Genomic DNA, 16,149 nt, shown 5'->3' on the forward strand with positions numbered 1-16,149 from the left:
TTCACTGAGGATACAAATGAGCCCAGCTGCAGTTGAGTTGATCTGAGTGATCTGCTGCCAAAGAAATACAAATTTAAGCAGAAGGCAACTGAGGGGAGAAGTAAGGTTGAATTATGTGAAAAGAATACAGTTTTGCTTTGCTGGCCTCAGTGTGCTATGGAACGAAGAGCTCAAGTAAAATGACTTTAAAAGCATGCTTTAAAGCTCCTGAAAACTTGGTTTTAAATTCAGAAGTATTTCTCTGTAACATTGGGAATTCATTACTAAATAAGAAGCAATCAAAGTTAAAGTTTAGGACAAAAAACATCCAAATAAAAACAATATTTCTTAAACACTTACAAATGCTGCTAATCAGCTTCATTGGGGACTGGTTGGGTGTAGTCTGATCAAAGTTCATGGACAGTGGTGGCAACAAAGATGGATCCTCACAACCGTCAACGGACTTTGATTCAGATGTTGCTAAACTGCGATAAGTTACATTGCCATGTTCCGAATTTACCCCGTCCACCTCAAACCAGAGAGAAAAGGAAGCTCAAAAACACAAATGCAGAAATCTGTCATTAGAAATAATCCACTTTGGCTGAAAGTGGTGCGTTCATGTTCATGGGCCCATCACTTGTACATAAGAAGCGTATTAAGAAGATAGGTTTCCAGGGCCTTTTTGTGCTGTAGTATTCACTGCTCCTGTCAATGAAGTGTTTTAATTATAAAACTATTGCTGAAGACGAACCAATCAAATTGGATTCCTGACATAATTTCTCGTGCTGCAGTCGTCAGTTGTGGGGTGATTTGTAAAATACAAATTGTATTATCCAAACGTCCTGTTGGCGCTATAGTGAATATGGATATCTGTGGTGTGACTGTTAAAAGCCCCTGGAAATCTATTCCAGCTTAACCAGATGTTCAGTGATGGAAGTTTATATATTATATTTTTTCCCCGTCTGCTATTCTCTTGATTTTCTTTCTCTCAGCGCCTCCCCTTCTCTCTCTCATCTTGTGATTTTCTTTCTAACATTTTCGTGTACACTTACATCTGGTGCCACCTCTTCACTGCTTTCTGCGTCTTCTGAATGTCTGCTTGTGATTCATAATCTCAGCAGTACTGGTAAGAAATATGATGCTTCATCTTTGAACTTCCTTTGATCTTATTCTCACCTGAGAATAGAGCGGGTCAGCTCCTGGTCCTTTTCAGTCACAGGAGTCAGATTAATATAAATCCCATTTCAGCTTTTGAAATAACCATTGTACATGGTGACTAATTTAAATGGAAACTCCAATCACTCACACTCATGCAGAGACACTCTGACACATAGACGGTGTGTCTGTGTGTTTGTGTGTGTGTGTGTGTGAATGTGTGTGCGCACGCACAACACACAGTAGACTCAAACACATACTAGAGTCACATTTACCCTTTTTTCTCTCTCGTCTATGTACTTTGGCTTCATCTTGGCTTTTCACAATGTGTCAGTTCCCTGGTGGCACCCACAGATCTGCTGGCCCCCACTGATTTCCCTTGGTGTTTGAGAAAGATATAGGAGTTAGCTGTAGGCAACAGCACCGTGTCCCACCAGCCTGTGTGATGAAATCAACCCACATGTGTATCTGTGTGTGTGTTTTCTTTTTCTCTGTCTTTTCATGTGTGAGCTGGTGATGTTTTACGTCATAGGCCTGCTCTCTGTTTCATTCCCATCTCTCTCTTTTTTTTTTCTGTTGTTGTCTGTCTGCCACACCATGAGTGTACAACTCATTATACAGTAACTTGACAGACATGCATCACACAGTGTTTACAGACTCTCTCTCTCTCTCTCTCTCTCTCTCTCTCTCTCTCTCTCTCTCTCTTTCTCTCTCTGCCATCTCCTTACTGTATCACTTTTCTCTTCATCCAGTCTGAGCTGGTGTCATCCAGCAGCACAGCAGATGGATCCCAGTGATAGCGAGGTAATGGCGGTCCTGCGCGTTCACATCCATCCCACCATGTAACTATCCAATGCAGTTAAGATTGATTGAGCCTTGGCTCCTGCCAGAGGATGAAGCTGATAAGAGAGGGCAATGAGTCTTCGCCGAGGCCACCCCCAATGATATCATTTCACGATTAAACCCAACAGACGTCAGCGTTAGAGTTATACCAGTTCCATTGTCCCATTACAGAATGCCAGATGCTTATCGTGTAAGCTGATTGATGCTGATGACTGACAAATGCTTTCTGGTTACGTGATCCTCATTTGTGAGTGGAAATGATGGTATCTGATGAAGACAGTGAGGACTGAGAGGGTCAGTTTGACTCTGATATCAGATAAAACATGTAATATGATTGTGTTGCGTTCAAGAGACCTCGGTTTTCCTGCGCAATGAGCACATAATTCTCTAAGATCAGTTCAAGATAACCAATTTAGTCATGATTTTTAACACTCTAATTTGCTGCCGGTCGGTGTGTAGTCGGTGTGCAAAACCGTATGTGCGTACGTGTGTGTGTTTGGGCGCGCGCTCACTGAGTCATCTCTAACAGTGTCGCTTTCGAGGTGTGAAGTGGAACAGAGTATAGGTAATGAAGGAGAGGGGACTGTGTAATTATTCTGCAGAGGAAGGATTACCGGTTTACTTAACCATTAATGGTTCACCTTGAAGTGCAAATGGCAAGGGGATAAAACCCACACCTCTCTGCCCCTCATTACCGTCTGCCGGACTAAAAGACATTTGCTACTAAGCCACTGTTATTTAATGTAGACTTTGCATATTTTCCTGTATCCCTTTTGTGTCTTATTTGAGAAGTTTGACTAATGCACTGTGCAATGCAAAGTACTGTCGGGTATTAAGAAGAAGCATGAAAAGAGATCGATGTTTATGAGCCGTGCTACGCTGCGCCGGTATTTGCGAGTCTGTTTTGTTAAATATGTGGGTCAAATAAGAATCACACAGGGTTTCTTGGTAGAAAACGTGAAACTTCAGTCGGTTTTGGTAATTTCAGAGAAGAAAAGAACCAGCTCTGTGAAAGGTAACTCAGTCAGGGTTTTGATCAAATAAATGCTTTGCAGGTGTTTTTTGCCAGCTCCCATATTGAAAGCAGAAGCAGAATCCCATCATCATCCACATTGATTAGTTGTGTCATTTTAGAATTATAGTGTATTTCTGCAAAAGATCTACTGATTATAGTTTTCTACTGTTAAAAAAAGAAGTGACAACCCCACCATTTAAATGAATCGTTTAGAATTCCACACTCACAAAATGATCAGTCCTACATTTTAGAGTGTGCCCCCCCCACTTATCCAAAGTATCCATCTGTGTCCCAAACGCACCGTCTCATCTGAATGCAGTCAGGCGTCTCTCAGAGAGTGAGTCAAACTTAAAACTTGAACAAACTGAAGAGGTGTCTGACTGCGAGCTGAAGGACAGCAAGAACACGAAGCTCTGGATGGAGATACAGTTTATAGAGACTTCTGCCCACACTGGAGAAATGGAAAACACTCCTCAGAGGAGACGCCTCTGTCATGGCCTCTGTCTGTGTGTGTGCGTGTATGTGTGTGTGTGTGTGTTGTGTGTGTGTGTGTCATTGCTGACAAGAGACAGAGATTGAAGGTTGAGGGTGTGTCAAGAATTGCCTCCTATTTCATCTCAGCTGCAGCGGGCAGGATTTCCATTTTTGTTCCCATTACCAAATAAAATGCACCCTGCTGTTAGAGCTGACATGAGGGAGAAAACACATTAATAGGAAAGGCTAACTTTTTTTAAGTGGCTGTCTGGGCAGGAGTAGTTTGAAATTGCGCTTTTCAGACATCTGCTGCCACCAGTGCTCTAATTTTAGAACTCCAGGCACAATACATGTTGCATGTAAGACATAAGAAACATCATGTAGACGACAAGGTAATGATGTAGAGAGGCATGTTGAGAGTGTGCAAAATAAACTGTGGTTGCAAGAACATGTCTCCCAGTAATTGTTGGAATTGGGTTATTATTAAAATTTGCACAGATTTAACAGGAGTGTGATATTTACTTGTTTCATATGCTTCATTATTTCTATTTCTGAGATTTATTTCAGAAGCTTTTTTCTGTCATGTTTTGTTTGCACAGTGCAAATGCAGCTTTAACGAAATTTAATGGAACCTAATCTGTTTTTGCCGTTAACTCATCAATCTCCAGAGTAAAAAAACAAAAACAAAAAAAAAAGTAACTCCTGCTTCATTTTCTAAAATTGTGTTTTATTCCTGTAAAAACATTTATTTACGGTTCTGGCATTTTTCTCTCTGTCTCGCACATTTTCCAGTTTTTTTCAGTTCAGACTCAACCCTATCCTTCACTGTCTACTTCCAGGCACCACAGTGATGAGAATGACGGCGTTCGACGCAGACGACCCCGCCACGGATAATGCTGCATTGCGCTACAACATCGTCAGGCAGTCACCAGACAAACCGTCCCCTAACATGTTCTACATCGATGCGGAAAAAGGCGACATTGTCACCGTCATCTCCCCCACGTTACTTGACAGAGAGGTGGGTTAACTTTGCAAACCTGTGTGTGTGTGTGTGTGTGTGTGCCACTGTGCGCCGAGTGATGGTCTTTTTTCCAAGTGGAACGGAGTGCAAGTTTTTCCTGGACAGGTACAAGCCTTACACTTGTCACATGTCTGGGTTGCAGCTTGTTGTACATCTCCTTTTCCTCGACACATCACTAATGCTGAAGAAAGTGTATAAATGCAGTACACCATGAGTGTGTGGTGTGCGCCTCCTATATGTGTTCGTGTGTGTCTTTGTGAGAACGAGTGCTGGTGCGTTCCAGCGAGCAGGCGCAGAAGCCAGATGAGCGTCTCTCCATTTCCCCGTCTAACCGGAGCGAGACAACAGGATGATTGCTTTTTCAGCAGGGTGACGAATGCCAGAACATCGATTGGGTTCGCTGGTGGAAGAGGAATATTAGCTGTTGTCAGACACTTAGCGCATAGTTTAATTGAGGTGATACACACTCATCCGCCGGCTCTGGTGGTGTCCAACAAGCCTGGCTGAAAACCTCCCATCCGGAACTGCTGGAACCATGGCAGCTAACCGGCCTGATGATCCGCTCCCCGAGCTACAGTAAACTGTTTAATAGAGGCATAATTGAAATGAGATGTAATCAATGCAGTGAGCACTGTTAGTGCTGGTTTTGTGAAGTGACTGAGAGGCTGAATTATTGGAGAGATGTATGCTGCTTATTGCGGTTTCTCCTCAGTAATAGAAAAAGTGAGATTTCTGAAGCTTATCACTTTCAGGAAATTTCAAAAGATTCTATCCATGAAGAGAAAAAAAAAAAAAAACAATAGCAGCACTTCTCCTCTTGTCTGCAGCCAGGATTTATTACTACCACTAACAGGCTGGTGTTCAAATATGCAGTTGAATGCCTCTGAAGAAGGCACACAGCCCAACTGTCAGGCTGTTTGTGGCCTCAATAAATCTATGAAAAAAAGCAGATTCTTCCTTTCACTTTATTCTCCATAGGTGATAAACCCTTGAAGTTATTAATAAGTCCTTCAAACTCACAAACACCTAGACCTAAGTCAGTTCTACATGTCAGCAGACTCACATAGGAGTTATACTTCATTATTTCACTTACACTGCTGATTAAACGAACACCTTAGGTGGCGGCAACACTGGGTTTTTGTCTGGACACATTATTTTCAGGTATTTTGCTCTGTTAGCTGCCTGGACAGGGCTGATGATTAAACAGCTGATCCTTTCAGGTTTTCATCTGTTTAGATGCACAGAGTTGATTTTTGTTTTGATTTTTTTTCTGTTTAATTTGTTGGAGCCATTTTTAAGTTTGTTGTGGCCTGCGTGGGTGCAAGCTGCACATAAATCAGTGTATGTTCCTGTAGAAATGGATTAGGATAAAACTGTGATGACTGTAGTTTATCCAGTTCATCTCCTCGTTTTTTGTCGTGCAGCATTATTGCTGTGACAAAGGTCTTATTGAACATCAGTGTTTTCCTCTCATCTGTGTTCTGCAACAGCTCAAGGGGCAAAGATCTTTCTATGAAAATGTCGTTTTTGAACAATCAGAAATGAAATAACGAAAAGAACGAAACACGCTGGTGTTAAAGTGTTCTCTTTAATATTCCAAGCTGTGAGTTCGTGAAAAGATGAAGCGGTGTCAGTCCATGAAATCACTTTCATTTCAAATGCCATGATAACAGAAGAAGTTAAATCTATTATAGTTTTTCTTACTAAACAGCCATGACAAATCCATGTCTGCAATACTAGTCTGTTTTGGTATTAACATGATTGCAGATGTGTCCAGCTAAAAGCAATACATGCCAGAAGCATGTATGATTGTCTTTATGTTGTATCTACAACTATCTATCCCCCCCTCATCCCCATGCTGCTGGAATTTATTATTTTGCTGGAATTTTTCAAAAAAACGTCCCCAGGGAGTTGAGTAATAGTCCAGCCGCAGTGCAGCATCTCTGTTAAAAAAAAAAAAGTGAGACTTCTTCAAAAGCACAGTCAGTCAGCAGAGCCAGATGGAAGTGCAGAAGGCATAAGTTTTAAACTGTCCTCCAGGTCTGGAGAGATTTAAACCCAGCCACTTCAGCACATTCTCACAAATATGGCTCTTGCATGACGCCCATCGATTCCATCTGCCGTCTACAGAGTATAGTCTTTGAAGACTGCGTGTCCAGCATATGTGTGCAGTACACGTGTGACAGAGAGAGATTTGCACACCAAAACAAGGAAGAAACAGAGAGCGAAGATGACGGAAAGGGCAGGAGGTGGCCAAACTTTGCCCCTCCGCTCACCAAATTCCTCACACATAATTCAGGTGGAGCTTTTAGTGTATTTGGATAGACACCTCACCTGCCCCGGGGAGGCAGAAAGCAATCCGGAGAAAATTGGAAAATCAATTTTGTCACATCGAAATCAGTTTGATTTTCCCTCTAGTGCTTTCTCTGAGGCATAAAATCCCGTCTTGATATGCACATTTATTCCACCGCTCTGTGTTTTTCTCCTCACTTTACTTTAGACACATCTCCCCTCACTGTCTTATATTATTCTGACACACGAGGCTGTTGGATCAATGGCAGGCTGTAATTTTTGACAGCTAATATTGCTGCTGGGTTGAGGCCATTTTCATAAGTCTGAGAGGATGGTGAAGTGCTCGTATCTTTCATTGGATACATATGGAAATCTCTCTTAATCATCAAAACGCCTTTAGAAGAAATCAATCTGCTTTACAAAAACGTCCATCTTAACCTGTTTTCTCAGAATAACGGGAAATTTCTCCTTATGAGCCGAGGATGTGGAGCGTGCTTAACACATGAAAACACTTACTGCACATAATGGAATTGGAATTATTCAACGTTTTTGCACATGTAGACGAATGTTAAATTGGATCAGGAAAGTCAATATAGGAAGCAAAGGAAACTTACTGTTTCTGATTAAGTCTAAGAAGGAATTAATTTGGCTCGTAATGACAAAGAGGGCATAAAGGGGTTAAATTGTCTCACCAATATTAATAAGCATGTTCCACCATCTTTGGCCTATGTGAAGGCAAGCATATGGCAGCTTGTGAAAGGCAGTGTGTGTGAAGTGTTACATTATCTTTCTGTTTTGAAAGATGTGGCAGAATTATGGTTAGTGAGAGTAATTTGTCTCAGATGAGATTAATAAATCAGTTGTTTGGAGAAAAACAACACATCATCATAAAAGTTAGTCAGGGAGGAAATTCATCCACGGCAGACGACTTCCTCCTGCTGATCCCGCATGCCAGAGAAAACATAATCCGAATATCTCAGCTGGCTGATTTATCAATCTAACCCCAGTTTCCTCAGTCGGATGTGCTTTCATGCACTGCTTCCCTTTGTCACAGCCCGACTACGCCACATCCTTTTTCAGGGGCTTCAGAGATGTGAATCAGAGAAGTGAGGAGAGGTGGAAGATGGAGGATGGCAAGCCAGGGACGAGGTGGTGGTGGTGGTGGTGGTGGGCGTTGGTTGGGGTGGAGGGGTCACTTATGTGATTCATTCGTAGTAAGCTATATGCAATACCTAACATGTAACACATGTATGTAAAACATGTTCTGTGGACTTTTTGTTCATGCATTCAGATTTATCACTGTCTTTTGAGACATGATGAAGACACAGTTAACAGTTCACACAGCGATATGCGCACACAGTCACAGGAGAAGATCTGGTAAATTTCCCTCAATGCAGAGATGAGGGACGAAAATAAGAAAACCGAAAGGGGCTGCTAAGGTTATTGGTGTGAACTTCATGTAGAATATATTGGAAGTTACAGTACAGTGATAGAGTGATCACATTTCCTAGACAAGCACACAGACACAGACATCTGTCTGTGCCACACACACACACACACACACACACCAATCATTGAAATCTATTTGAGTCTATGGGGTGTCCGTGTGCAGGCAGGCTGTAACCAGAGAGGACAGACTGCTAATGGCAGTGTGACTTTCTGACTCTCTAATGCTCTCTGGCCAATCTGGGAACTGTCACTGGTAAGGATAGCCAATCGATGGAGTCGGCCGACCTCTCCGCCCCCCCCCCCCTCCATGTTCTACAAAGGTGAATTACATGGAGATAAAATGGATGTCTGTGTGTGTATTTGTGTGTGTGGTGGTGGAACTGTGATGTTTACAGTCAAGAAGATAAAACTGCATGTTTCCTTTTATTTTTGACTTTTCTGGGTTTTTTTTTTTTTTATACCCCTTCCATCTGTGGAGATCTGTTGTGAGTGCTTGTTAAATCCATTTTTTCTGTCAGACAGAAAGCACATCTTAACAACCAACACAGTACAACAACATATTTTGTTTTTTGGTTTTTTTGGAAGTGTTTTGTTTAACAGTCACCATTGGTAAAAGCTTTTGCACCTGAAAACAACAATGTGACAAAAGCACTATCCTTGAGTCAGTTGAGTTGTTCAGCCTGTTGTCCTGTATGCGTTCAAAGTAATCTGCACTGACAGGTTGGGTTGTGTACTTTGTTGAGGCACACGCATCATCTGTCAGAAAATGATCTTTGGTTGTATGTTGTGTATATTAAGGACTCACCAGTACAGATCCAGAGGGACGAGTAGATGGATGAATGTGCACATATTATCCCTGATCAGCAGTATAGTATGTAATGATGGCTGTAAGTAAAGTGGCCCGGTGTTTGTTTGGTGCGATCCTGGCAGTGTGCGCTGTGATGAATGACAGCTGAAGCTCCACTCTTCAGGAGAGCTACATTCATTTTCTCTGCTTTCATTGCTGTGATTCTTTCCCCCCTCTTTATTGTTTTTTTTTTTTTTTCCCTCATCGTGCCTCTTCATCGCTTTGTTTTCTTGCTTATTTTCATTTTGTTTTTTTCTCTCTTTGCCTCCCCGCCTCTGTGTCTATCTCTTTTTTTTTGTTTCTGTCAGCCTCGCCTCCCCTTCTCTGTCAACACTTCACTCTGGACATCCAATTACTCGCAGGTCATAGCAAAATGATTCCATTCAGAGCAGTGCCATTCAGTGCGGGCCTCAAACAGCCATTCAAATTACATCCTCGGCCGCCTTCAGAGTTGCCGCTCTGCAAAATGTTGTTTTCAAACATTTCTGGGGCCACCACCTAATCTGATCCCCCAAACATAATTGAATGTCAGTCGTCACATAAAGATGCTTTCCTCTCTTCAATTAGCGTCTCGTTTTCTCGTGTCACAGCAACGAGACAAAGCAGACAGAGAAATATTTACTCCTCCCAGGTAGAGGCCGGAGAGAGTTATTATATTATGTCATTTATATGCAAATAATATAGCACAGGGAACACATTGATAAGATTTCATTACAGCAGATCTGATGTGCACTTCAGTTTATAAACTCCCTTTCATTCCCCTATTATGATCTGGAGATTGGAAAGGTGCGAGTTGATGAGCTGGGTGGAGAGAGATTCAGGCAAGAAAGGACACAGGTACAGGTCCTCAGAGTGAATAAGTAGGAAAGAGCGACGGAAACACAGGCCTGGTGTCAGCGTGAAGAGGTGCCGTACCAGCTGTGAGGTGGCCCGACAAGAAGGACAAACGGTCAGAGAGAGAGAGAGAGAGAGAGAGAGAGAGAGAGAGAGAGAGAGAGAGAGAGAGAATGAAGTGCTCGCTCCGTATCTGCGTGGAGATGCAGCTTTCCAGGAAGCGGCTCAATGGAGAAGCGAGACAGAGGGAAGGTTCATGAGTGCAAAGACAGCGGCAGGATGGAGAACAATTTTAGCTACAGCACTGTGATTTTATTCATGGCATCAACAATGGAGCTAAGGCACTTTGTATTCTATGCCAGCAAAATGTTTTTTCAACCATATCTGTAGCCACGAGCCTCAGAGTTGTGTGGAAGTAATTTAGAGATGCAGAAGTGTATATCTCTGAGTACTGAGAGAATCAGGACCTACAGTATATAAATGAACTACAGCTAGTGTATATAAATAAACTACAGCTAGTTTAGACTATAAGTAGTGTGAAATATATTCATAGGAGTTTTTACCCTTCAAAAATAGTCAACATAGAATATTTCTTCTGTACCCTTTTGCATGAAGTGACTGCTATAAACTTTTATCTTGCTTAAAACCATATGTACATGTAGAGAAGGGAGCGTGGTGGATGTTGGGTGTCTAACTTGATAGTTTTGTCGTTGATTAACACAATGATCTTTTGCACCTAGTGCATACAAATGCGTTTGCCTGTACGTGTGTGTTTAAATCTGTCTTTGTGAAGACTAATTGAGCATAGACCTTACAGAGTGAGGACATATTGGTTGGTCCTAATAAAGGGCTGTTTGGCTGTTGGAGCGTTAAGACCTGGTTGTAGGTTAGGATTGGGTTGTGATTAGTGTTAGGCATTCAGTTTGGATGGTTAAGGTTGGGATGAGGGGCTAGGGAAGGCATTATGTCAATGAGAGTCCTCACAAGGATCTAAGTTCATGTATGTGTTTGTATTTTGTTGGGTCTCCAGCGCTCTCAATATGTGAAATATTCCATATCAGCAACCAAACTTAAATTCAGATTAATTAAGAGTGAAGATCATGTTGAAGATTGGAAGGTTCTGAATTATAAATGTTGTGAGTTTTGATTGTTTCATTGAAAATAACATCACTTTATGTATTCACTTGTAGAAGGTCCCCTCTCTCCATATATGTTTTTAGATAGTTTTTGTCATTATTCGTATGTTTCTTTCCACAAAAACTTAAATTAACTTTTAAAGATTTTCAAGCCCCTAAAAACTTTATTTAAGATCTCAAGTACTTTTCTGTAACATTGAACAATTAATGTTCTAAATAAGCAAATAATCAGGAAAAAATAAATAAATAAATAAATAAATAAATAAATAAATAAATAAATAAATATATATATATATATATATATATATATATATATATTTTTTTTTTTTTTTTTTTTTTTTTTTTTTTTTTTTTAATGGTATTATTGATGATGTGAACAGTTGGAACTCAGCTGATTTTCCTCGTTAGGACTGTGTGGGTGTGGATTGATCAGATTTAATTGAGGCTATGCCGTTTTCAATCTATGTGCCTGTTTTAGTTGCTCAAGTTTAGTATGAATGAGTTGTAAAGGAGTTAAATTTACACACTTTGTTGATGGTGCAGCAAGAAGACAAAACCAATTACAGTCGAATAACACTTCCTCACACATAGATGATGGCTTTAACCCAGGAAAGAAGTCCAGAAAAGAAAATAAAACACTTGAGTACATTACCAAGAGATCCCATTATAAAGAGTCTTACTGCAGTGTCTCCTTATGTGATGGCCGGTAGCCAGAGTTCTGGCAGCTGCAATCAATACAGTGTAGTTGGTATGAACCCAACCACCTCACGTTCTTGTGTTCTTCCCTGAAATGAACAAGGTGGACACCGTTCACAGGCATTGATGAAATACGGCACCCCTCCTTTCCCCCTCCATCTCAATCCTTCCTCTCCTCAGCATCCTCCTCCTCCTCCTCCCCCCTGCCTTCTCTCCCTCTTCTGTCCAGTTGCATTAGTGAGGAAATGAGATTCCCCCTAATTAATTAGATCTCTGAGTGCTAAAGATGAAGATTACATCCCAATGAAGGTTAGAGGTGTCAATCACAGTTTTTTTTTTTTAGGAGGAGTGGGGGGAGCATTCCTCAAGATAAATTGAGTCCTGTGGGCATTGTGGGTAAAAGTGTGTGTTGTTAATCTTATTTCTTTCCCCTTGCTTTAATTGAGTCTCACCAACAGTAGTCAATGAAAGCTCAGAACCAGAGAGAACAACAAGGTACAGAATTATATTCACCAGAAGAGCAGACGAGAGATGTGCGGTTTTAGCAGACGAGTGAGGGGAAATGGAAATAAGAAGGATGAAGGTGAAAAATTGGATCATTAAGACACTAAGCAGATGGAACAACGGGGAGGAATAAGGCAGGACAAATTTGATAACAGAGGTAAAACAAAGAGAGAAGTGGGACTCAATCAGAGACAAATTATTCCATATTAAAATAACATTTATACATGTAGTTAGAGTTAACAATCGATTCGATTATTTTTTGCTTCTCCTTTGAAATTTCTCCTTTCGCATCATGATCATGACTTAAGACTATGTCTTCATTCACATTTTTACTGTCATCAGTTGGATAGGCCTGCAAGAGGGTAATTAATAGAAAAATAATTAAATAAATTGCTTGAGCGGTTTGATTGACTGTTCCAGGTGAAAAGTCTAGATCATTTTTCATTCCTTGTCTGTCCCTACTACAACACTCAGTTCATCTGAATAATTTCTCTGAATATTCACAATTTCCCCAAATCTGACCTCTGACCCCCATCTTACCTTTTCTTGGGAGATACATTTTCATGGTTCAAGAAAAAACAGTGTGTTTGTCTTATCAGGGAATAAAATCACAGCTAAGGCATCTCCTCTCCTCATGGTTGTAAGAGTGCAATGACTCTCTGCTGTGTACATTCAGTAACCCGCCTGGCATCCGAGAGTGCTGTAATGGCTTTTCAGACATCCATTATTTATGTCCATGTGGCACAGGGGTAGCGACAGTGCATCAACACAATCTGTTCAAAGCCTAAAACTTGAGGAGCTGGCAGATGATGGAAACGATCTGCCTGTCAGCTGAATTGCATCACATCAAACTGTGATTAAAGAATTAGGGCTCAGATGACGAAGTATTAAGTGCTGAAGAACGCACGGAAGCAGGAACATCATCACCTTAAAGGGCCACTCCACCATTTTTTCACATAAGCTGAGTCAGTTCATCACCGGGTGAACTCTACAGTCTGTTATCTTGAGTTTGGCTTTGGGACTATAAAATTATGACATGAAGACATTACAAACTGTGTATTTGAAAGATGCAGGTGTTTACTGTGAGTTCACTTTTTCTTTTTACTTTTTTTTTTAGCTTAACAAGGCACTAAAAGTCACAGTATCTCAGTCTCTGCTGCTTTAATTGTGGATTCAATCCTCTTGATCACTGGTCATCACTGACCACAGTACCGGCTGGCTAATATCATTCTACTGTTTCAGTCCAGGGGACCGACTGAATGCTGGCGATTCAGTCGGTTTTTGTTTCTTCTCCTTTGTGTCATTGCACAGTTGTGGTGGAAAAACTAGCTTGATCCTTTGTTTAAGTTAAACTACTAATACAACAAGGAAAAAGAGGAAAAAATAAAGTTCTCTGACACAAATTTTTATACATCTTTTTATACAACTTTTCTCTAATCTCTAATATATGTAAAGTCTTAAGTCTTATGAGGTTATCCAGTGTTTTGGATGTAAAAATACTGTAATAACTACAGCTGTAAGATAAATGCAACTGTATAAAAAAAAGTACGTTATTTTCCTCTGAATATAGTAGACAACAAGTGTAAAGTACCAGAAAGTGGAGCAACTCAAAATTGTCCAGTACTCACTTTATATTAAAACAAAAGTAAAATAATAACAATAACAACAACAACAACAACAACTGTGAAATAAAGAAAACAACAAATAAGAAGGAAACAACAAATAAGAAGGAATTAGTTGGGGCTACCTGTGTATGTTCTTTGCCCCTCTAATCATCTCAGAATGGTTGGAGGCTCATGACTGTTGCTTTAAAAACTGGCAGAAAGACTTTAAAGTACATAATTTCTCTAAAACAAACAAAGCTGAAGTGGCAATTGATGCAAAATATTGGGGGAGCTCAAATATTTGCTCATTCAAATTACTATGCACATAGAAAAAGACGAGACCTTTTTAAAATTCTGAGGTAATCTACGAGAGTGGAGGGTTCTGACTTTTCCTGTGTCCTAAGGAAGTATTAAAAGGGCAGCGCAGAGAAGGGGGGTGGGGTGGCAAAGGACAGGAGGGTGAGACCTGAGAACAGAGAGATGAAGGAGAGTGGCAAGCAGAGTGAGGCTTGCAGGTGGAGGGCGGAATAATTAGGGTGAGACAACTGCTCGCGGCTCGGAGGGAAACATCTATGCTAAGTGGAAGTGAGGGCGTCAGTAATGTCAGGGAGGTCCTGGTGACACTACACTGTCATTAGGCTTAGAGAGAGCTTCAGCACTCTTACCTCCCTCTTGATGGCTCTTTCTCTCCCTTCTGACTTTCCCCTCTCGTCTGTCCTCTCGCTCCCTCCCGCTGTCTCGTTCTTCACGAGCCTTCTCTCTGCCGTCTCCCCTCACTCCTTCTCTTTCATCCCCCATATTTTCCCATCCTCGTTGACCTGAGGATGAAGAGTATTTGTCAACAGCTCTTACTCTCCAGTGAACCTCCCCCCTACAATAGCCCTTCAGGCGAGAATTAATTTCACCCTGTCTCCATGAGAAAGTGCATTGATTGGAAAAGTTTGTTGTTGTGTGCTCAGTACTTTTTTATTGTTCCCTCTCCCATGCCACTCTCTCTTTGCTCATGAAATTTAGTTTGGTTCATTGCCTCTGCTAAAGCAGGCACAGTGCTGTCGGGGCCTATCTGTCTTTAGGTGACCATCTTTAACAGCTTTGGTATAGATACCTCCAAATATCCACCTGCACCCCCTCATTCAGTTGAGACATAGATCAGCTGGCTACAGCTTGTTTGTATTGATACTTTGTTCTGCTGTAAAAGATAAAATTAGGAGGAAGTTGGCAGTGACACAAATGGTGGCATGTGTGTTGAGGTCATACAGTAATTATCCATGTGGAGCCAAGCAGTGGCATTCTGTAAATTGGCTTTTATTTTGTGAAGCCCACTGCCCACTGACTGTCAAATAGGGAGTTAAACGTTCTGTCTTTCCGTTTAATTTAATTTGCTCTATTTGTAGCCAGTCTGAGACAGAGGTGGATTGAATGCACTCAAACTAGTATCATCCTCCTGCTGTTCATGCTCTCTCTGGTTTCAGAAGTGTAATATTCTTCCTGGACACAAATACAAAGAAGTACATTGGTTTATTTTTCTATCTTAAATGTCCACTTACAATGTATTCAGCAGAATCCCACAGGAAGCTGCAGATGACTAGGAAATAATACCACAATAACAGTGTACGACATAAATAGATTGCAAAAGATCAATATTGACTGTCAGCTATGGTGGTGGTAATTTTGGTACCTCTATATTCTGTGCATGAACAGACTCCTGTAATATTCTTTGTTACACACACAGCTAAGGAAATGGTTGTATGTGTTTGGGATATAGATGTTGTTCACTGGTATAAAGATAATAACATTTTTCTGGCATTTACTCCAGGCTTATATTGATATCATCAAAGCCTCTTTTAAGTTCCTCTGTATTTTTGCCGCATAGCTCATAAATTGCAATTAAGTGCAGTAGAGCATTTGGGAAATATGCTTCTGCACTTTCTTGCTGAGAGTTACATGAGAAGATCTGGACCACTCTCATGTACCGTAAATGTGATGCTACAGCAGCCAGTAAGCTTAACTTAGCCTTAGACTTGAAATGGGGGAAAACAACTAGCCTGGCTCGGTCCCAAAATAAGAAATCCACCTTTGAGCTCCTCTAAAGCTCTCTAATTAACATGTTCCATCTTGTTTGTTTAGTTTGTACAAAAACCAAATTGTAAAAACAACTATTTCTCGGCCGGGAGCAGTAACTTCCTAGAGTCTCCGCTGGTTTCCTGGCAACAGGCTCCCAGCCTAGAAATATTCCGGCGCGTAACCCCAAGTGAGAGGATGAATTGTTGTTTTTACATTATGCTTTTTTCATGGATTAA

At 41.0% G+C, this 16,149-nt stretch overlaps 1 protein-coding gene across 2 annotated transcripts in view; it reads left to right on the top strand.

The window, feature by feature from the left end:
- The window catches only part of cdh13 (cadherin 13, H-cadherin (heart)), a 305,886-nt gene that overhangs the window by 193,558 nt on the left and 96,179 nt on the right, over positions 1–16,149 (top strand). For both annotated transcript variants that reach the window (XM_041038356.1, XM_041038357.1), the window contains exon 8: positions 4,306–4,484. In XM_041038356.1, coding sequence (XP_040894290.1) covers positions 4,306–4,484 — 179 coding nt within the window. The remainder of the gene's footprint in view (positions 1–4,305; positions 4,485–16,149) is intronic.

Source organism: Toxotes jaculatrix, chromosome 5 (assembly GCF_017976425.1).
Source record: "Toxotes jaculatrix isolate fToxJac2 chromosome 5, fToxJac2.pri, whole genome shotgun sequence".
Classification (NCBI taxonomy): Eukaryota; Metazoa; Chordata; class Actinopteri; family Toxotidae; genus Toxotes; species Toxotes jaculatrix.